General features: G+C 40.6%; 2 protein-coding genes across 2 annotated transcripts; one reads left to right on the forward strand and one right to left on the reverse strand.

Moving 5' to 3' along the window:
* The first annotated feature begins 5,135 nt into the window (after positions 1 to 5,135).
* pmelb (premelanosome protein b) lies at positions 5,136 to 16,196 on the forward strand. Its single transcript, XM_072697099.1, has 12 exons — positions 5,136 to 5,190; positions 7,913 to 8,026; positions 8,529 to 8,675; positions 9,469 to 9,609; positions 9,791 to 9,952; positions 10,225 to 10,590; positions 11,547 to 11,768; positions 11,985 to 12,137; positions 12,885 to 12,984; positions 13,343 to 13,548; positions 14,871 to 14,961; positions 16,049 to 16,196. The coding sequence occupies exons 1-12, from the start codon at positions 5,136 to 5,138 to the stop codon at positions 16,194 to 16,196; spliced, it is 1,905 nt and encodes a 634-aa protein (XP_072553200.1).
* Positions 16,197 to 16,614: 418 nt separating this feature from the next.
* LOC140576819 (tubulin alpha chain-like) lies at positions 16,615 to 19,743 on the reverse strand. Its single transcript, XM_072696450.1, has 4 exons — positions 19,634 to 19,743; positions 18,116 to 18,338; positions 17,888 to 18,036; positions 16,615 to 17,802 (listed from the first exon to the last, which is right to left on the reverse strand). Exons 1-4 carry the CDS (start codon positions 19,634 to 19,636, stop codon positions 16,822 to 16,824), a joined length of 1,356 nt encoding a protein of 451 aa, XP_072552551.1. The 5' UTR covers positions 19,637 to 19,743; the 3' UTR covers positions 16,615 to 16,821.
* Between the last annotated feature and the right edge of the window lie 4,303 nt (positions 19,744 to 24,046).

A 24,046-nucleotide genomic window follows, 5' to 3' on the forward strand; every position in this document is an offset into this window, starting at 1 on the left:
GTTCAGTTCGTGATGCATGTTGCAGTTGATGAGTAAAACTGGATAGCTTGGGTTATTTTGATAAGGACTTAATGAAGCTGCTTGTTCCCACTGAATGTATTGATGGTAACCCTTAGTTGTAGTAATGTACAGAGTGTAAACTCAATTACATGGTATAGCTTCTACAAAGTTGGAAGGTTCAGAAACTGTACTACTGTCATAGTGGCCTAAATAACGAAATCTGGCTGAGCTTGCTGGTTTATGAGGTTTCCTCTTGCCAGTCTTATTAACAGCATTAGTGTGATTATACTTACCTAATTGTACAGTACAATCGGGGTCAGAGCACAGGGTCAGCCATGCTACAGCGCCTCAGGAGCAAAATAGGTTTGCTAAAGGCCCAACTGTGGCAGCTTAGCAGACTTGAGTGATCAATAACCCAGTCAATCCCCTGAGCCCCACTATCATGATCAGTTCAGTACCCACCTCTCTCCTCAGTCACTCATCTGATGCTAGCCAGTGCAGGTGCCAACAGTACTGGCAGGTAGCGTTCTTCTACAGAAGTGCTCAGATGGCTGATGCAGTTCAACAAGAAATCATCAAAGGTGGTGACTGGATCTGGAGGCAGATAACCTGACAGAAATGAATGTAAACAGATAAGTACTTATTATTTAATTATATATAATACATTCTTGACATTTTCCAGCTGTGTGGCAATAAAGGTTATAATTTAAAATATAGCAAAAAAAAAAAAAAAAAAGCAAAAGTGTTATTTATTAATAAATTGTACATACTATTTTTGATGTCATCAGTTTTATATAAAGGAAACTGATGCATTTTTGTTTTACAAATAGATTTTTAAGACTCACCAACAATATTAATGTCTTTTTTTTAAAACTATATTTATTAAAAGCCTTTCGGGACGCAACTAGAGGTTGTTTGCTTTGGAAAATAATCTGAATTTATTTTTGTATAATTTTTTCTGCCTGCGTTTTGCATCTTGTCCTTTTATTATGACCGTTTTAAGAGAATGGAATTCCCTTCTGAAGTATGACTAGTCACTGGTTTATTTTAGTTTTATGTTTTTCCCTGAATTTTAGCTTTTGTGTTTAATTATGTAAATGTTTATTTTTACAGGGTTTCTTTTTTTTATTATTTCTTTTGGTATTTTATTGGAAGATATGAAAAATGTCTAACCTAGAAGAACCTGTATTATGATTTATACAGTTGTAGAGACTAGATTCTGCTGGTATCTGGTTTCAGATGGTCTAAGATGGTCAAGGTGGTTGGAATGCTGGTCATCTAGGTGAAAACATACCCTGCAAGCTGGTTGAGGTGGATGACCAGCTTAGCTCTTCTCCAGGCTAGTGTTTTCGTCTGAGTGTGATAGACTAGCTTGGCCTCTGGTTGACCAGTTTGGTCAAGCTTACCATCCTAGTGGACCACTGTGACCAGGCAGGTCAACCAATAACTCAGATGGAAGCATAAAGCTGGTCAACCACGCTGGTTTTTAAGCAGGGGTGTAATATTTATTTTGGTGTCCATGTGCAGGTTTGAAAGACTGGCTGGTGCCACTCCTAAAGTCTGCAAAAGGTCCCCCCAGATGCCACCCCACTGCCTTCCACCTGGCCGCAGGGTGGTGTGTTTAGCCAGCAGCTTCTCGGTCCTTTACGTTAGCACACTTGCCAGCAATTAACAGTAAAAACACAAAGTAAATAATTATATCCACACAAAGTGCACAAAGCTGCACACCTGCCACAGAAACCCAGTGTAGAAACGCCGTGTCTGAGTCCCTGTGTGGAGCTGCGTTTAGCTTGGAGCTAATTTAGCAACTAGCTAGCAGGCAGGCTAACGCTAACGCTAACACAGCTACGACACAAACGCTAGATATCTAGCTGAAGTGAACAGAATAATGCCATGTCGTTAAAACACAGTGAGCACAGTGCGACACACCACACTGAATTATAGCTAGTATAAAACTACCGTCGTGTTTGTGGCAGTGGGTTAACTGTATGTCAGCTTTTCTCAGCTGAGGAGCCAACTTAGCGATTAGCATGCTGGAAAGACAATAATAATAATAATATTAATAATAATAATAATACAGTCTCCCGACTGACTGTGTGCGCAGTATCTCTGTTTTATTAATTCGTTTAGAGCTAATGGAGAATTAACGGTTGTGTTTAGACGTGGCTAACAAGTTGAATCACTAATCAAAAGTCAGAATCACCATTTAAAATTCGGAGTCACGGTTCACGATTCAAAAGATTGAATCACTGTTCAAAAGTTTTTATCACTGTTCAAATGTCGGAGTCACTGTTTAAAAGTCTGAATCACTGTTCAAAGGTTTGAATCACTGTTCAAAGGTTTGAATCACTGTTCAGTAAATTAAATCACTGTTCAGATGTTTGAATCACGATTCAAAAGTCTGAATCACGATTCAAAAGTTTTAATCACTAATCAAAAGTTTTAATCACTGTTCAAATGTCGGAGTCACTGTTTAAAAGTCTGAATCACGATTCAAAAGTTTGAATCACTGTTCAGTAAATTAAATCACTGTTCAGTAAATTAAATCACTGTTCAGATGCTTGAATCACGATTCAAAAGTTTTAATCACTGTTCAGAAGATTGAATCACTGTTCAGAAGTTTGAATCACGATTCAAAAGTTTGAATCACCATTTAAAAGTCGGAGTCACTGTTTAAAAGTTTGAATCGCTTTGTTAAAAGTCTGAATCACGATTCAAAAGTTTGAATCACTGTTCAAAAGATTGATTCACTAATCAAAAGTTTGAATCACCATTTGAAAATCTGAGTCACTGTTCAGAAGTTTGAATCAAAATTTAAAAGTCTGAATCACTAATCAAAAGTTTGAATCACTAATCAATTGTCTGAATCACTAATTAAAAGTTTGAATCACTAATTAAAAGTTTGAATCACGATTTAAAAGTCTTAGTCACTGTTCAAAAGTCTGAATCATCATTTAAAGGTTTAAACCACTTTTTGTCCTGCTATCACAACCTGGTTCTTGTCAAAATGGCATTTTTCACACTGTACATAAAAAATCTCCATAATAATGAAACGTCTAATGGTGAAGGGATATCAGACAAATACTCCTGCACAAGTTTCAAATCCAATCCCAAAAGCGTGGGTTTTATAAGGATAAATCTGGGTGAACAAGAGTCACAAGTGCCTGCGTAATCCTGATTAACTTTCCATTCCAGGCATTTTTGTCTCAGCCTTAATGTGTGACTTGTTGTTTTATTGACACAGTAAGGCTGTACACTATCCAAATCAGGATTAAGCTATTAAATTCTCCAAGCTTACACCCCCTAACGCTTCTCTCATCCGGAATATCCCAAAGTTAAAGCGATTTATTACTGACAATATAAAAATTCATGGGCTACATCATAACCATTAATGAGATGAGAGAAGTAAATAAACAACAGGATGTCAAGTTTAAGAGATGAGAGATCCTCGTTGCACAGGAACACATACAAATCTGCCAAAATCACACTGTGTAAATTTGTCATGCCATTCGAATCTTTGACTGACAATAGTTTTCCTTAATTTCCTTCAAATTTCTAATTCATTCAACCAGTTTTCCAGTTTACTCACATATACTGCTTAAATTAGAAACCCTCCAACATCAGCACGGACATCTGGGAATGTTTTCACTCAGTTAACTTGTGTAGCTGTAGTCAAGGCTGTAATTGAACTGATCAGTTTCACTGGATGAGCATCAGAACATGTTCAAGATAGTCCTCCCAGCTGCCTTAATTTACTCCTAAAAACACTGGGACCAAACTTCACTGTTATCCTGAATATGTGATCATTAACTTCAAGCATCTGTGGCTCCTGAATTTTAGTTTTGGCCTTATATATAAAGTGACCCCAGTTTCCCAATTCATTATTTTGATTGTCATCACAATTGTTGGCTGCAGTATTGGTGAGTTTTAGTCCCTGGTCAAAAGTTTGGAAACATTATTCAAAGGTATAAAACACTATTTAACAGTTAAAAACTTGAAATCACTGTTAAGTACTAATTATGTAAAGCTGCTTTGTGACGACAACAGTTGTAAAAAGCGCTATACAAATAAATTTGACTTGACTTGACAGTTTAAAAAAAACTGAATCACGATTAAAAAAACGGAATCACTGTTTAAAAAAACTGAATCATTGTTTAAAAAAACTGAATCACGGTTAAAAAATCTGAATCACTGTTTAAAAAAACTGAATCATTGTTTTAAAAAACTGAATCACGATTAAAAAAACGGAATCACTGTTTAAAAAAACTGAATCACTGTTTAAAAAAACTGAATCACGGTTAAAAAAACTGAATCACGGTTTAAAAAAACTGAATCACTGTTTAAAAAAACTGAATCACTGTTTAAAAAAACTGAATCACGGTTAAATAAAACTGAGTTATGGTTAAAAAATCTGAATCATGGTTAAAAAAACTGAATCACGGTTAAAAAAAGTCTGATTCTCAATTACGATTAACTGAAAAAAACTGTAGTTACCATTAATATCCAGTACTTTATTACTATATTAGTACTGTATTTTAAAAGGGGGGATTTAATCTCTGGGCAGATAATGTGACAGAAACTATTCAATCATTACTTACACACAGTTCCATTTCTGTGTATAGAAATATAGGAGTATAGAAATGACTATTACTACTTAAGCTGCTCATGACTGCTGGCCTGCTTAGAAAACAAAGGCTTGAAACACAGCAAGCCCCATAGATCTGTAGTGTACTGGACATCACATGTATGCATTCTACTGGCTCATTCGCTATTAGTCTCCTTTAATCTCAGTGTGACTTCCTAATGTGGAGGTCTAAGCAGCAAGGTATTAAACATCCTGGATGCATGATGTGTAATAAATTATTTATAACGAATATCTGATAATACGCATTTCATACATAATGTTGGCAGAATAGATAACTATACTTCAAGTATGTGAGACAGAAACATACATATGTAAAATTATATGTGTGTGTGTGCGTTTGGCCTGCAGGGCTGTGCCACCTGGGAGTGGCCAATCATGTTTAGGCTGTGATGTCAAAGGAGGGGTCATTTCTTATATAAAAGAGAAACACTGCTGACTGAGTGGACAGATTTGGATACTTCATCAGTGTACTAGTGAGTGAAGTAGCGAAATGAAGCTGTTTTCGAGAATTTTTATATTGCTGTTTTTTTCAGTGGCCTTGGCAAGTAAGTATTCATGTTATCTTCATATTATCTACATTTACATACTGAATATTTATAGTACTGCATAACCATATTATTAGGGTATTAGCGTATTATTTACATGCAGTCTGGTACAAAATTATACATGTTATACAGTAACATTGCATTGTACGTTGTATTGTGTTACAATAACTATTGCTGTAGGTTAGAGATAGTTTAATGCCAATACCAATATTAAAAATATTGGACGATAAAAATGTGTTTTTTGATACACATCTCTAACAAAAGGTGAACTGAACTACTTTAAACTACTTGAACTAAAGAACTACATTACTGTAGAGTAATGCCAGATCCAAAACAGTTATTGTTAAAAAAGTTATTTAACAATAATTTTACAAATAATTACAATAATTTTAACAATAATTTTACAAATTTGTATATTAAGGAATTACATAAAAAGTAATTGATACACATAAACTGCAGGATGGTTATTGATTGGGAAGGCCTATTCACATGCAGTTTACAAATCTCAGCCCTTTCTGCTTGTGGAAATCCTTCTTGTAGGTCTTACTACAGTTTTCTATTTTTTTGTATTTATTTATTTTTTCTGTTTGTTTACTGAACTTCTATTTTTAGCCACACATTTTTTCCAATTTTTTCCAAAATTCCTTGTATTTAATTTTCTTTTCACTTTTTAAAATTTTTAATTGTTTTATATTGTGATTTATGTCCGAATTTTATGATGAATGGACCAACATGAAAGCTCCAGAATGAAATGTTTTCACATTGACCTCCCTTGACAGTTAAGATTAAGGTTTTTACCTTGTCCTCGCAGTTGCCATTTTGGAGATACAAGGTTTTTATGTGACAGCTTTTGTAGGGCACTGTATCACTCGACACATAGTATCTTACACCACATTGTTCTGCACATATGACACTCTGTTGCTCTGTAAATTATATACTATCCTCACATCCACGTGTTTAGCATTTTACGCGATTCATATTAGCCATTTATGTTTACGTTATGTTTAATTTAGGGCAAGTCAATAAGGACTGATGGTTCTTTGTATTGGAATACAGTCCACTTAGTGAAAGTCTGTAATGCAGGCAGGTTTTGCTAGATGTGCTACACTGACACCCAATGACCAAACGTAGGAGTCACAGCAAACCTATTGGGCCATCTCACTGTAAGAGCGCTTCCTGAGGCAGTCTTGGTTTATCTGTCTGATAGCTGATACTGTGTTGAACTATTGATCTTCTTTTTTCTTTTGATCCTTATTATTCTGTCTGATTTTGATGGCTACACACAGTCTTTCTGATATGAGCAACGTTCAAACTTCAGATTGCTTGGTCTGATTGTATGATGTATATTTCTGCAAAGCAAAATAGAGATTTTTAGAGACATTTTGTTTTTTTCCCATAGGAATGAATGGATGCGTAAGTTTACACTCCCTTCTATCATGTAACCATGATACAAATACACTAGTAACACCCAACCTAAAATAGGGGTTATCACAGCAACCATTTAAAATGCCATAGCATCCACCATAGGAACCACTTTAGCAAACACCCAGAAGCACCTCAGTAACATCATAGCACCTACTTAACACCACCTTGGCCACCACCTAAAATGCCATAGCAACCACCAAGACACTCACTTAAGTCATCACATAAAATAACACAGCTACCACAATACCACCATGTAGCGACCATTTAAAACAACATATCAACTACCATAGCATCCACTTAGCAACTGCCATAGTAACCACAAGAAAAAAACATAGCAACTGCATAGCAACAACCTACCTGAGTGGGAACCACTTAAGCTGCGTAACCTTCTACATTTACTTCAGGAAATACACTTTTCTAGTCTACTTAGGCTTTCAATTTCCCTTCAGACAAATAGAGCAAATGTTAGCATATGTGAACTTCTCAAGAAATGAATATTATATATTATATTATATATATAGTATATTTAATGTTCAGATCATAAATTGATAATAAACGTACTTAGTTATTTTTTTTTTGTTTAAGTTAAGATAGGACAAATGCCCAGTTGTGAACAATGGCCCACTCAGGCAAGAAAGAAAGGGATTTTGAGATTTATAGATTAGAAGTCGTGTTGGATTAAATCATGGCCTGCTTTTTTAAACTGTCTGAAATAACTAGTGAAAATCCCACAGATTTTGCATTAAACCAATTACGCGCTCTCGCAGTGTTTGAATCTGAGGCCTAGGACAACAATAGGCTCTGAATGTTGCAGTTGAACAAGTGTCAGTGCTTGAGTAAAGCTTTACAACTTGTGCGGTTCTGCTGGACGTCAGCCAGCGCTCTGTAATACTACAGTTCTAATCAGGATTTTGAGGACTTTCTGTGTCCGCTGCTGTGCTCTGCCCTCTTTCAGCGCGGGTTAAAGTATGGTCACGCGCTAACTATCACATGCATAGGATTGAGGAAGACTTTGGGGTCATTCAGAAAGCAGATTTTAGGTGCTACCTCAGATTAGCTCCTGCAAGCAGTGTGCCAAGTGCCCCACCAGGTCACACTTTCCTGCCCCCGACGACCTATTTTTTCCCATGTGGCCTAAGGTCATAGATAACAAAGCAACGGTTTAAGACTACACCTAATTCACTTCTTTAAAAATGTAAAAAAAATATCTAGTGTATGTGTTTACAATGTATGGATATATTATAGCCATCTTTTTCAGTTTTACATTTTTTCTGGCTGCAATATTTTCTCATTTAAGGACAAGCCCAGAAAAGTGAGTCCAAATCCAGATTCATTCGCTACCAGTCATGGAACACAAAGCTGTATCCAGTGTGGAAAGAAGGAGACCCACGCTACAAAAACAGCTGGACAGGTGACTTTTTTAATTATTTCTAGTATTTCTTAGATTTATGCTTGCTGTATGAATCTGATTTGGGTACCCGGCACTTTCCTTTGAGCAAGTTGGTTGCCCAGTGACGTTACATTATCTTCAGGTCGAAAAGAGATGGTGGCTGGTTGTGCACATGTGGGGCGAGACATGTGTCAGTTCTCACCTTCCCAGTGTTAGGGGCATTACATGTGATGGGGGGGTACTAATGAGTGGGTTAGGTATTTGGCTCTAAAATTGGGTTAAAAAAAAGTAAATTAGTCTATTAGTTAAAATTTATCTTGTTTCCTATAACCAACTTCAAGTCTCTGAAATTAACCTGGGAGAAAGATTTCCCCACTCCTCCAAGCAGAAGTCTTTCAGCTGTGGGATGTTTCAGCTTTAGTGTTTTGGACAAATGGTCTCACATTTTCTTCAATCACACTCCAACAAAAAAAGAAATTCATAGTGAGTTCTATGGCAGAGAGATTTTCATTTATTTCCGCAGGTGGAGAAGTGAAGTTTGATGTCGGCAACGATGCGCCAACTCTGACTGGGGCTAAAGTCACCTTCAATATCAACATACTGTTTCCAGCCAGTCAGATGGTGTTGCCTGATGGGCAGGTTGTTTGGGCCAACAACCGCATTGTCAATGGTATGTTGAGCAGCAGAATCTACCATACACATCTTCGGTCTTCATTATTTTACCTCTATGGCAAAATATTGGTTTTATATTGAGATATTGGTGTGAATGTGGAAAGAGATGAGAAATTAGTTACAGTTAATTACCTATAGAGTATCACAAGATTTAGACATGTTGCTTCCTATTTTAGAAGAAAGGGAATGGCAAGGTGCTAGCAGCAGTTTGAGCTATTGCTTAAAAATAAATTCTCTAAAACTCATCACCGTAGTTTTAAAACACAATGTGTTTATCAGTACTAGACTCAATCATTATGAGTAGTCAGTCAGTTCTGTGGAGGTTTTATATATAAATATTAGCAAATATTAACAAGGTGGACTTAAAAGGTTCGCAGCCGTGGCTGAACCTTATAGTTATGCTAATGCTACTTCTGAAAAAAAAGGTAAATTATTGAATCTATCAGTGCAAATCTAAAACATTTTATTTGTAAAATAGTCAGCCACTATGATTTCTGAATTGATTGACTTTTCTTGTGTAGAATTACAGAAAATGCTTAAATTACTACTTGTCACTGTTTGCGCTAATAAGCTCTCTTAGCCATCTCTGTGGCATTTGTCAAAAGAGCTTGAATTAGAGTTAATAGTGTGTGCCAGTTTACATGGATGTTATAATAGTACATATTATTCTGAAAAAGAGTAATATAATAGTAATAATGATCAATATAATAAACATACAATTAAACAAAAAATAATACAAGCAGATAGATAGAATAAATTGAACCAAGCTGATTCTATTCTTACCTTATTAGGCACTCAGCGTCACAAGGGTGAGCTAGTTTACCCGCAGGAGAACTCTGTGGGAGACCGAAACGCTGTTTTCCCCGATGGTTCTCCCCTCGGCAAGCATGGAGACAAGAAACCACCTTATGTGTTTGTATGGAAAACCTGTGGTAAGTTCAATGGCGCTTCACGTCTTGAAGGATTAGTTTGGTTAAGTTAAATTTATACAGTTTTTCCTCATAATTACCCAAAAGCTCAAGTTTTGCCACTGCTAATTGGTGGGGTATAGGCTTCCATGAGCCTAGTTCCTAATTCCAAACTAAATAAACTGCCCTTGATCTTGCCCTGTAGGGAAATACTGGCAGGTGTCTGACGGACCATCCTCCTCTCTGACCATCAGCACAGACAAAATTCCTCTTGGCTCCTATGTCATGGACGTGGTTATTTATCACTACAGGAAGAGGGACAAATTCATCCCCATTGGATACGCCTCTACTCAGTTCTGCATCACTGGTGAGCATGATACTATGACAAACTCTGACCTCCAGACAGGGTGGATATCAGTCTTGTTTTTAGATGCGAAGCAGCTGATGGACTTGGCTTGTAACTCACTCAAATAAAAAAAAAAGCCTTCACAAGGGGGAGCTAATGAGTACAGGAGTAGCATTTGGCTGTACTCAAAAGTCTGTTGTCCAAAGCTAGAAAATCTTAATTTTGGGCTAAGAGGCAAATAAAACAACTCCTTTTAACCATACACTTATTGCTTTATCCTTCTGCTCCTACAGACCAGATTCCCTTTGCCGTCACACTTTCACAAGTAAACGATAAAGACGAAGGCGATCAGAAGTTCATCCAGAACCGAGCTGTTGCTTTCAACGTTGCCCTCCATGACCCCAGTGATTATCTTGAAGACTCAGACATCACCTTTAACTGGGACTTTGGGGACGGCAGTGGCACTGTCATCTCCAGAGAACTCACTGTCACTCACACGTACACCACCACCGGCTCCTTCAAGCCACACGTCGTTGTGCAGGCGGCCATTCCGGACCCATCCTGCGTCACTCCTGCAAATACTCCGACTGATGCCAGTCCCACTGGAGACACCCTTCACTCAAAGGGGCCTGCAAAGCGTACCCAGCTTATCTCAACAGGTAGATACAATGCAGCTAACATATTTTTTTTAAAACCTACAGGAGTTGATAATTGGGATACATGTGCTAGCAGAAGTTTTAAATCTCAGGAGTTGATCAAGCATTTCAGGAGTCATTACTAGTATCCTAAATGAGGGAAACTCAACCAACCTCTAAGCTGTTCATCAATCTTTGGGATATCCGTGCTAGCAAACATTTTCTAATACCTCCAAAGAAGGGTTCAGAGTGGCTTGGGGGTCCCAAGTTTGAATCCTGAGCTGTGTCGCTTTGCCATCAGCGGTTGGAGTCCTAAACAGCACAATTTGCCATACCTCCTCCAGGTGGGTAGATGGCGCTCTCTCTTCCATCTTCACTCTTAAAGCCTTGTTGGCTGGCATCTATTAACTGGGAAGCAGTAAAGCAATATGCAGAAAAATCTGATTACAAACATTTTATGTGTGATTGGCCCATATCCCAGTCATCTTGTACTTCACTGCTATTATAGGCTAGTTATAATATGGCATAAAATGACATCTATTATGTTATATGTTTCATGTGACCCTTCATGCCGCGGTAGCAATGCTGGGCGAGGTTGGTGGCCGATGCGCAGCTAATGTTGACATGATCAACATGATATCACTACAGATGTTGATATACATACATATATGATATACACGGCCTTTGTACCACTTCCCTTTACCAAAATATTTCAAGCAAGGAGACCTTATCTACAATCTCCTCTCAGCAGCACATGTTTATGTTAGCTTTGTGTCAAATGTAGTCCTCAGTCCATTGGTACCAAAAATGTCTTCTTGGCAAACAAGAGGCAGTCCTTGTGCATGTGCGTCTCAAGTTTTGTCAGTTAGTCAGTCAGTCAGTCAGTCAGTGAGTGAATTTGCGTCCTCTAGGCTGACCCGATAGGCGGCCCAGCAAAAAACAGTCATTGTTATTGAATATCACCTTTATGTTTCAAATAGAAAGTGCAGCTGAGGAGTCTGAACGTTCCAGTCCTGCATCGGGTTCTGGCATTAAAACTACTCCACCCGCCCCAACAAACGGCGCCATTGATCAAAGCTCAGATGTCCGGACAGAGCAGAGGGGTTCTGCTGTCCCGCCTCAGAATGAAGAGGCTTCTGCAGCTGATGCAACCACTACAATCAACCCTGCCTCTGGAGTGGATGCTGCTACTGAACTGTCTGGTAAGTGACTTCCCTTAGACAATACGTGATGTCACTTTCCTTGCTGTCTACATACAGACAGCATTACTGCAGGATGTAGTTTTAATAAGGTGGAGTAAACATCAGCACCTCACTTCCACCAACAACCAATACACACAAAGTCTAGCTGAAAATCTGGTGCACAGTTTATCTAAGCAAGTGGCAGTTTCAGGGGTATGAACTTGTTTTGTTTCACAGGGTCACCAGTGACAGATCTGGACGCAGTGGTGGACAGAGAGATTTTAGAGGTCCAAGCTGCTGTTGTGATTGAGAAACGCGAGGCTCCGAATATGGAGCTGGACTGTGTCATTTATCGCTACGGCTCCTTCTCCACCGGCATTCAAGTTGTTGGTGGGTTTGTACTTCTTAATAACTTGCATGCTTTAGTAAATATGTATACAGACTATTTATCAAATAAATCAACAAAATATATTGTAGGTGCACTGTTGTCATAAATATGTCATAAATAAAGGTGCCTCGAAGAGTTCTTTGAGCAATGCCGTAGAAGAAACAACCTATTAAATAACCTATTAACACTATTAATTAATGCATAGTTATACTACTACTAATTTTATTTATTTATAACATTTTTTATGTAAAACCTTCCAACCAGAAATGAAAATTTACATTTATATCAAGTTTGAGAAGATTACATTGTAAATAATAGACTGTATTAATAATCTATAATAACAATAATCTATTTGATGACTGATTGATAGATTGATTATCTGTTTATCATCAAGATATCTGACTTGCTAACAAGCTTTCTTCGTCCATACAATCACATCAGAATCATCAACAGCCGGGCTGTCCAATCTTATCCACAAAGGGTCGGTAAAGCTGCAGGTTTTCATTCTAAGAAACCAGAAGCACACCTGATTCCACTGGTTTAATCAGTTGATCAGTCTGATCACATGTGCTTCTGCTTGCCTGGAATAAAAACCTGCAGGCACACTGGCCCCTTGCGTATGAGATTGGACACCCCTGATCTACAGCTTGGTTCATCATTATAGACACATCTACAAAATACAAACAAAAGAATACATTTATTATAATCATTTTATTCTGAGGTAATGAAGTTCTGGCTTACTTTCTCAGAGGGCATTGAGAGTGTGGAGATCGTCCAGGCCACCAGCACCTTTCTGATGTCTGAGCTGGAGCAGAATGCTGTGGACTTCACTGTTACATGCCAGGGGAGGTGTGTACTGATGATGCTCTTTTTTGTACGCCAGTGGATCCCAAAGTGAGACCAAAGCTAATATGCTGATGTTTTGGGCACAATGCTCTCACAATGCTCTTGCGGTTCAAGCGATGCCATACAGGAGCGATGGCACAAAGCCATGCTTGCAAAAGAGAGTGTGAGTGTGAAGTGACTTTAAATTTAGATTGAGACAAGCTTCTTTAAACTGCTAAAATTTTCTTCACACTCACGGATCTTGGAAGTATCAATACTTTAGCTGATACTCTGTTGGGAACCACTGTTCTATGTCCCTGTCAAAACACCACACAAATGGCATAATCTGTTCTGCACTGACATTGTTTTTGTGCCCTGACAGCTTGCCTACTGAGGTGTGCACCGTGGTATCCGATGCTGACTGTCATTCTCCAGGAAAAACCATTTGCAACGCCGTGACCCCTTCCCCAGAGTGCCTGCTGGTCCTCCGCCACTTCTTTAATGACTCCGGAGTTTTCTGCATCAACGTGTCCATGACTAATGATGTTAGCCTGGCTGTCACTAGCGCCAGAATTAATGTAATGATAGGTGAGATCCAGTATCTGAAGCAGATCAGTGTGGAAGCAGAAAAGCTAGTGGGGTTTATCATTTCAAACAACCTTGACATTTGTAGCCTTTTTAAGGAATAGTCAGATGGACAAATCTAATTTAAAGAGTTTAGAGTTTTGCTTTCCCTCAAAATGTAGCTGATGTGAGATCAGGTGAAGTTTGCTCTTGCTTCAAGGTAATGTGGCTAATAAGCAATGGAAGCTTATGAGCAGGGACAGTGTAGACTTCACCATAGTGAACTTTTGATATTGGATTAAAAACACTCATTATGAGACCATACACGTACAGTAAAGAAGAATAAAGTGTAATAGTGGAATCTTTAGCAGAGCAATATGTATATATATATATATATATATATATATATATATATATATATATATATAGCAGTCATAGGGCCCTATCTTACACTCTGCGCAAGACTTGTTGCGATACTTGTCTTACACCCCGCCAGCAGTCTATTTCTTTACAACTTCAGTCTGCGTTGTTTAAAAATGAGGTATGTTCTGGTGAATTTTTGCCGTATTGATATCTTGGCAACGAAAAACGCAGGCAGGTGCCCAATGCGCAAACACCCCGCTTTACTCCATTAAAATAGCAATACGCCAAGTTCGCATCGGGCTCCTAAAGGGAATGCCGAGTGACTCGCTGATTGGTTTATTGCCTGTTACGCCCAAAAACACACAAGCTTACTTTGCCTGTCGTTACGATAGCAAAGGCACACTGACACGCCCTAAATCAAACTGCCTGTATAGGGCCTGTAGTGTCTGAATATGTGGGTCCCGTTGTTAACATGTAGAATCTAAATGTGAATTGCCTTCAATTCATTGCAAATAACAGGTATTTTAACACCAAACGAACAGTGTGCAAACTGGCAACTCTTTCTGTACCTCAGCAATTAGCATAAATGCTAAGTGCCATAATTACACACTTGCCTCCATTTCTGTCAAATTGCTAAGCATAAAGCCGTCTAAGAAACAGTCAAATGTTTGCGGACGTGGCATACTTTTGTCCCTTTTCATGGATAGCAGTATGTTAGCTAGCTAATTGGTGTGCGATTATCTTCCATTACTTGTTAGCTACATTAGCCTTGTAGCACCAGTATAAAACTGAAGTAGCAATCAAAATTTGGTCTGGGCTGATAAACTACCTTTGGGAAAGTCATATATTTTGATTTTTTCACAGAATTACACTAAGTAAGGCTTGTGTATTGGTGTAAAAAGAGGGAAATATGTTGGATTACTGTCATGAGGTAAAGCAGTGCTTTATCATCATCTCTGTTTTTTTTTCTTTGTGATTAGCAGGTTCTAGGTTCACCAGTATGGGCACTGTAGCAATGGTACTGGGCATCCTGGTTGTGGCATCAGCATTAGGAACCGTGGCCTTTGCTTACAAGTGAGTGAGCCTGAAAAACTCCTTCTGTTATTTGTCCTTGTATGTTAGGAATGCACAGTGGTATTGGACTCCTTTAGGTATAATCAGTACAGAATACAGGGCATTGTTGAATTTGGTACCATCAGGCAGAGGCATTCCCAAACTCTACAACTAATAAATGGTATATAACAGTCATATCAGAATATTATGACCACCCTTTGGAATGAACTTGGCCCGGGACATCACAGATGCCACTTGACCAGGTCTCCCAGCAAACGCACAATGTTGTTACAACGTTTACTTTCTTGCAACGTTGTCCAAAGGTTGCACTGTTTACGTATTATCAATTACATTGTCATAAACTCGTTGTTACGTAGTCTAACAACCTCTTGGTCATAAGACTACATTTTACTTTAACTTTAACTTTCCAAAATGATGTACACAACAATGTATTTAAGAACACAGGGAACCAAACCGATTCACAATGTTGTCACAGTGTAACTGTGTTCTCTGCGTTTGCTGCACATATAAATAAGCGAGCACACCAGTCAGTCGTAGCAGAGTGCAAGACTATCGTCATGGGCAAAAGACACTATTTTACTGGTATCAGAAAGGGCATGATAATAGCGTACCAGGTGAAGGGTGGTAGCATCTCAAAAACTGCTAAATTAGTGGGAAGGCGTACAGAGAATAGACCTTGCATATTGAGGGCCTCCCAAAGGCATAGTTGTGGTGCCACATGGGCCATTAATGCCAGAGGAGAACAACAACTCCAGCGAGTGGTACAGAGCGTAGAGAGTTCACCTCACTTCACACCTTCCGTCATCAGTACAGTCCGTGGCATGACATCATCCGAGCCAAGAGTGGTTATGTCCACTATTAGGTAGGTGGTCATACTATTCTGATATGACCGTATATGCTGTATATATTGAAAGATATATACATATATATGGGATATCTTTCAATATATACAGCATATTTGCACTCTTGCATTTCCCAAAATCTAGAACTTTCTCTTTCTTGCTCTGTGCACAAGGTAGTTCCTTCTTGCAGATAAATGCAAAGCTCATGCAAATTTAAAACTATTGTTTTCCATCATCTCCCTCAGGCGTCTGAAGGGCTACCAGCCCCTCACTGAAGTTCCTGTTGCAGGCCAGTCTGGAAGATCAGGATGGAGCTCAGTACCTTCTCTTTTCTGGAGCCTGGTGAACCAGCAGAACCAACAGAAGCCTTCAGTCCTTCGCAGGGCAGTATAAGGAAGACTCAACAGCAACAGCATATTGCAGCCATGTTTATTCAAAGTTTATAGCAGAGGGCGGCCAAAAGAAAATATCCAGTAGAAGTGTTTTTCTTTGCAGTTTTATACATTTAATAGGCTATGTTTTTTTTTTTACTTGCTTTTTATACCAACAATTGACCCAAAGCGTTTTCTACATTCCAGCATTTAGCAGTCATATGTTGTTTAAAGCTGTTTTTATTAGAATTTAATAAAATATTATCAAAGCCATGCGATTGACTAATGCAGTTAACCCAACAGCCAGCAGAGGGGGCCACTGAAATGCCCAATATTCCAATAATGCATTTCAATGGCCAAGCATAACTGGAAATTCCAAACTCTTTCCATAAGAAACCAAGAGATAAATAAAGAAGATTAAAAACACACACACACAAATATGAGTCCATCTCATCACTTTATTCAGTCACATTTTAAAACTTCAGCTGGCAAATGCCAAAGACAATTACAAGGGCCACAACGAGCTACTTGACAATATACTTTTCACGTTCTGAAGTAGACTTTACGCTTGATACGTCATGAATATCGTGTGTAAATTACTAGTCTACCGTCTTAATTTCCCTTTTTGCCTCTGAAAACAGATCGCTCTAGTACTCCTCTCCCTCTTCCTCTCCCTCTCCCTCAATGGAGTCAACACCGACCTCCTCATAATCCTTCTCCAGAGCAGCCATGTCCTCTCTGGCCTCAGAGAACTCTCCCTCCTCCATACCCTCACCAACATACCAGTGCACGAAGGCACGCTTGGCGTACATCAGATCAAACTTGTGATCCAGACGAGCCCAGGCCTCAGCGATGGCTGTGGTGTTGCTCAGCATGCACACGGCCCTCTGCACCTTGGCCAGGTCTCCACCTGGAACCACGGTGGGGGGCTGGTAGTTGATGCCTACCTTGAAACCAGTGGGACACCAGTCCACAAACTGGATGGTGCGCTTGGTCTTGATGGTGGCAATAGCAGCGTTCACATCTTTGGGCACCACGTCACCACGGTACAGCAGGCAGCAGGCCATGTACTTGCCGTGACGTGGATCACATTTCACCATCTGATTGGCCGGCTCGAAGCAGGCGTTAGTGATTTCAGACACAGAGAGCTGCTCATGGTAAGCCTTCTCTGCAGAGATCACTGGGGCATAAGTAGCCAGTGGGAAGTGGATACGGGGGTAGGGCACCAAGTTGGTCTGGAACTCAGTGAGATCGACATTGAGGGCACCGTCGAAACGGAGGGAGGCAGTGATGGAGGACACGATCTGACTAATGAGCCTATTCAGGTTGGTGTAGGTAGGACGCTCGATATCAAGGTTCCTACGGCAAATGTCATAGATGGCCTCATTGTCTACCATGAAGGCGCAGTCGGAGTGCTCGAGGGTGGTGTGGGTGGTCAGGATGGAGTTGTAGGGCTCCACCACGGCGGTGGACACCTGAGGAGCTGGGTAGATGGAGAACTCCAGCTTGGATTTCTTGCCATAGTCAACAGACAGGCGCTCCATCAGCAGGGAGGTGAAACCAGAGCCGGTACCACCACCAAAGCTGTGGAAGACCAGGAAACCCTGGAGGCCTGTGCACTGGTCAGCCTGCGGAAAGAGGTTTTCTCATTAATATAAGATGACTTTACACATAATTCTATTCAATTTATTTAGTATCGAACAATTCACTCACCAGTTTGCGAATCCTGTCCAGCACCAGATCAATAATTTCCTTGCCAATGGTGTAGTGACCACGGGCGTAGTTGTTGGCAGCATCCTCCTTTCCTGTGATGAGCTGCTCAGGGTGGAACAGCTGACGGTATGTTCCAGTGCGGACCTCGTCTACGGAGATTAAACTGGTTAGACATCCACTGCAAGCTAATCTCACACAATAACTAAAACTCTATGATCTGAATCCTACCTATGACGGTGGGCTCCAGATCCACAAACACGGCCCTGGGGACGTGCTTTCCAGCTCCGGTCTCACTGAAGAAGGTGTTGAATGAATCGTCTCCACCTCCAATGGTCTTGTCACTGGGCATCTGTCCGTCCGGCTGGATGCCGTGTTCCAGACAATAGAGCTCCCAGCAGGCATTGCCAATCTGGACACCGGCCTGACCAACGTGGATGGAGATGCACTCACGCTGTGGACGAAAAGTCAATAACACAATTAATAACATGGTCCATCATATCATATCATAGAACCATAATAGAATCTATTATAGGAGGGGAAGAAAAGCTGAAGGCGCATTAAAGGTAATTGCAGATAATGTTCACCAACTCAAAGACTGATGACGCAAGGCCTTCCAGACTAATGCAGGACACGTGTATATGAACTACCCGTCAGCAGCAGCTCCCTATTCACTGCCAGGCTGCAGAAACCTGACATGACACAGCCCCACCCAAACAGCACAATCCGGCACAGGCTGGCAAAATGACCAGCTGCATTACGAGAAGCTTTCTGTGCTGAATCTCCCTTCCTCTTTTCTTCAGCTTCTTTGTCGTCAAACAGGAACAAAATGACCACTCCACATTTTCACCACCCGCTTCACCACCCGTTTTATTCGGTCTGCTTTCACACTCCACACGAAGACGGCTGCTTTTCCACACTCTGCATTCCACAGCATACCATTATCATGCCTCGAGGGCATGATCATTCCAACTAAGCTCAATCTAATCTAAATGAAACGTAAAGTCCCTCAAGGACATGAGCAGATGTCACATGCAACAGGAATAGGACTTGCTCAGCCATGCCAGACAGCTGCCAGGGTCTCCACCCAGTCTATTCCTCTAGTGAATGAATGAATGGGGGAGGATGGGGGTCCATTTCAAGACCAAGAATCAGGACCAAGAGTCTCTCCTCCATCACAAAGACAACAAGGCACCTTTGAGCGCACCTTCATAAAAGATCTAGCTGTATATCCAAGTAAAGGACAGCTAGAAATAGGTGCTTCTTTAATTGGCATTCAGGGTCAACCATGAAGGTCTACACGACCCTAAGCTTTTGTGAGAGCTTGCTGTTCAGGCAGTGAGATGATATGGGTGGAGGTGGTGCTGGTGGTGCTGGTGGTAAAGATGAGCAGGTTGTCCTTATGTATAAGCAGGTGGGCACCAAATGAGACCCTATCAGACCATAATTTGGTGGAAACACAAGGAATGAAATGAAGTCCAACATTCAGACACACACACACACACACACCTCAACATCAGTAACCCTTCCAGAGACCGACTACTCATTGGGTTTGTGTCAGCCTCAGCCTCCATCTTGGTCAAGAAACAGGCGCGCCCAGTCTCAGAGGAGGAGAAGCTGCTGAAGCCCGGGGTGAATCAGGACCAGACGTGAGATGAAATGAGATGAAAGGGGGGGGGGGGGGGGGGTTGGGACGGACGGAAGCACGGTCAGTTCGGTCACGGACAGCTGAAAGGCTCCGCTACTCACCATTGTTCCGAGGAGGATGAAACAATAACGGCGAAATCAAAGCGGGCAGAGAAATGTCTGCTATGTGGACGGACACTTTTGGTGCACAGGCGAGAGGCGACTGAACAGAGCGACGAGGAGGGGGCGGGACATAAATGTGCATTACGTCATACCGCAGACTGCTGCAGCCAATCCGAGCACTCGAACGGGGCGCGTCAATCTGGCGCGAGTCGGGTCTGCACTGCAGCTCTGCACCCAGTCTGGGTCCAGCCCAGATCTCTCTCTCTCTCTCTCACACACACACCACTGACCACAGCTGACATGCTGGGTGGGACAGTGGGTCAGTATTTGTGTCGATGTAAGATTCACTTCCTTCCATCCTTGTTTAGCATTTATTAGCTTAGCTGATCTCCAACAAATTCACCAGCATAGGGTGTGAATTGGATGCTGGGATGCTGGGATGCTGGGATGCTGCTGGCCTAACACAACCATGCTGTGTCACCAGCTAAAACAAACAGCACTTAGAGGCCATAGAAAGAGTATTATATATATTTATAATATATAAATACTAAGTATGTGACTTTGAGTTGGAGTTGGGCGTTGGGTGTTGGGAGTTGGGCCACCACAGCAGGTGGCCCAAATCTGATCTTTGTCTTCATATGTGGCCTTCATATATGTAAAGAAGTTTTCAATTTGGATGACTTTCATATGTTGCATTAAATCCAATGTCTGTATATCTGATACGCAGCAATATGAGCCAGATCGGATTTCATGCAACTTTTATGTTGAAGAGAGGGGGAAATGGACAAAAGCAGTGATGGGATGGCGAGGTATCAGACCTATCAGAAAAAAATAAGAGACCACCCTACTTTATCAGTTTCTCTGTTCTTACTATTTATAGGCAATGTGTTTAGGGAAATTAACATTTGGGTGGTATTTCATAAACCATGCACAACATTTCCTCTAAATTCCATTTTTTGTTGCTATTTAGAGCATTTATTTGCAGAAATGACAAAGAAATTATCACAATAATTATAATGCAAAGAAGTTGTTATTGAAATTTAAACAACACAGTGCTAGCATTTGAACTTTGAGAGTATTTAGAAATCACTATGGTGAAATAACCTTGACTGCCAATCACAGCTTTGATGTCTTGTCTTTCACATTGCTGCTGGTGACTTTTTGCCATTCATAGTCTGCACATTCAGGTAACTCAGCTTGGTTTGAAGAAATGCCTGGAACACAATGACTACCATACACGTAGAGATGCAAATTTAAGAAAAAAATTAAGTGGTCTGAGAGTGACGGAGGCAACATGTACAAATGAATGAAATGAACAGCATCTCAAAGGTTTAATATTCTGTTATTAATTATTATGCAGAGATACTGCCATTTTTAGTAACAGATTTGGCATATATTGTGGAGTCGAAAAAATTGTATTACGAAAGTGAAAGTGCGAGCTACAGAGTTTAAGGGGTTAAAGCATATCAGCTTGGTATCAGCAAGTTTACTGGGCCATGTTTTGAAAAAAATTCGAAATAATTTTTTTCTAAAGAAATTCGTTTTCTAAAAAAATTTTTTCGAAAGATTTCTGAAGAAATGGGCAAATGTGGCCACAGGAGGGAGCTGCTGAAGCTGAAAACAGCTTAAAAATAAAATTTAAATAAACCAAGGACGTGAACCAAAGAAGTGACCGTGGCCAAATATTGTTCCTCTCATACAGCGAGCACAAAGGCATTCTCGCTGATAAGCCCACCTGTCAGCCCCTTGATAGGTCCTTGTAATTCTGCCGAAGATTTTTCTTTTCTGAAGGGCTCGTGAACGAAAATAAGGTAGTTTACGGCACCATGACGGCTCACAGGAGCCACGTAGCCTAGCCTAGCTTAGCTGTTTTTTTTCACATTAATAAGCAGTGTAATTCGCTAGCTGAATAGATTAGCTAGCTGAAGAGATTGTAGTCGGGTTAGCTTGTAACCTAGCACTCGCTTTCAAGAGTCATACTAGGACTTTAGCAGGTCCGGTTCCTTGGGTAAACCAGCCTTTCTTATATTTTCAGTTTTTATTTGAAATAATTTGTGTATTTTTGCCATTTCATTTTATCAGTATGAACAGTGTGAATGGAAATGATACTCTTCACTTAGGATGAGCACCTAAAATTTGTGTATCATCCTTCAGCTACTCGAACGCTCGACTACCCCAAAGGGAGAAACACAGACAACAACAACACATCAGATTCATTCCAGGGCTGGATTAGATTCAATCTTTTTTTCCATTTGATATCTGATCCAGCATTTTCTGCTGATCTCAGACCAACACTGCTACCCACTTACACCAACACGCCACCTCTAGTTCTAATACCATGGTAAAAACGTATGATTATAGTCTAGTCTAGGCCAATCAAAGTATAAGATAAGATAACAGACATCTGAAAAGACCCCATCATCTGCCCACTGTAAAAAAAAAAAAAACACTGTAGGCTACTGTAAGGCCTTTGATTGAAAGTGTAAAATGAATGTGAATGCCTCTACTGTAAGAGATGCTATCAGGCTGAGCTCAGCTCATGTTCCTGTAAGCCAGTGCCCTCCCCCACCGCCCTGCCTGCCTGCCACTCCTCCCTCCTGTCCTAGATTTGGCCTGAAATGACATCATCTTCTTGTCACGTGGTACCTTCTAGGCTCTGGTTTTGCTTTGTCAGTGTGTGGTTCACTGCACATCCTCACGTGTGCTCATGTTAAGAAGCTCGGATGTGTTCAGAGCCGATGCACTGATCTTCAGACCGATATTTTGTGAATGTGTGATGCTTCTCTAAGGAGAATGCAGTGGTGGTTTTACAGAGTCTGATAAACTGGGCAGCACTCATGACTCTGCACATTTAATTGCAGGGTGAGGACATTTCAGAACACAAAGAGCAGCGTTGCCTTCCTACTCGGTTTCCTCCCACACGCAACAATCTGTGGTATTTTGGCTGGCCTTCTGGGCATTCACATCCTGATTTCACCATCGCTCAGAGTTTAAATGCACCACTTTGTTTGGTTGACTTTGTTGTATTACTGTTAAGTAGGCCTGGGCCAAGTTTTCTGGGCCCAGTAGGCTATGTATTAAACAAGCCCTGTGCCATTTTATTGGGAATAACAATATCCCTGGGAACTGATGTCCATGGTGTTGTTCATATTTAAAATGTTATATTTTTATCGTGCAACAGTTCCAAGGATTGTCTGAATAATTTGGTGGTTGAGATGTGAAGAGAGTACTTCAGAGTGGTTTGGTTGAAATGGTTAATTGGGGAGAAACGTAGGCTATGTTCCGACTGCAGGCAAATCGAATTTGTTTCTGGTGAATCAGATCTGGTGAGATGACTGTCTGCACTGTTATTTGCAAGCGCTTAGATTGGATTTGCGTGTCCGGACATCACTAACCTGCATGGGTTGCTGTGGTAACAACTCAGGCACCAGTTACTAACCTGTGGCCCTCTTCTTGAATCCCTGCACTTGCTGTAGCTCTGAAATTGTTTGGAAAAGACACTCTGAAATATGATTTGAGTGATGATTTTTTAAACCACCTCCAAATGGTTTGGATCTGATTAACCCAAAATGTCCAGACTATCAAAAATCAATGTGGATACAATGTAGATTTATAAATCCGATCTGGGCTGGCAGTCTGAACATAGCCATACAGACTCAGACCCGGTTTACACACACTTCTTGAGTATCAGGATATTGTATATATAGTTATCGTTATATCTGGATAAAGCCAAGCCACATAAAAATGCCAGTGTAAACACACCTAAGACTCATTTAAACCAGATCCAAATCCGATCACTCAAACCACTTCAGAAGGTGGTCTAATCTGAGATGCATTTGAGCCACGTTATAGCAGTGTAAATACATCCGTCTCTCCAAGACACGTTCCACAATAACACCCCTCCCGAAATATCTGCATATTCCATCCCACACAGCGATTGGATTTCTGTCTGACTAACTGGAGACGCATTTGACTACTGGGCGTAAAAGCATGTGGCTAAAATCTGATCAGGATCCAACCCAGATAGTCAGATGATGTGACCAGGCGTAAAAGGGGGTCTCAGATTTCAGGGGTTGTGATGTCTACAACACAAATCTAGACACTTTACACTTAGACACTCTAGACACTTTTTTGGGGAACTATTTTGCCTGAAGCCGTGGTCACACCAGAGCTCTCACTGAAATGAGATTAGCTCCAATGAGTAATCTGACGAGCAACGGGATATCGATAACAGGGTTGTAGGTTCGATTCCCGGGCTCAGCAAGCTGCCACTGTTGGGCCCTTGAGCAAGGCCCTTTACCCTCTCTGCTCCGCTGGAGTTGGCTGCCCACCGTTCTGTGTGTGTGTGTGTGTACTCACTTCCCCTAACACATGTGTGTGTGTGAGTGTGTGTTCACTACCAGATGGGTTAAA

Source organism: Salminus brasiliensis, chromosome 14 (assembly GCF_030463535.1).
Source record: "Salminus brasiliensis chromosome 14, fSalBra1.hap2, whole genome shotgun sequence".
NCBI classification, from domain to species: domain Eukaryota; kingdom Metazoa; phylum Chordata; class Actinopteri; order Characiformes; family Bryconidae; genus Salminus; species Salminus brasiliensis.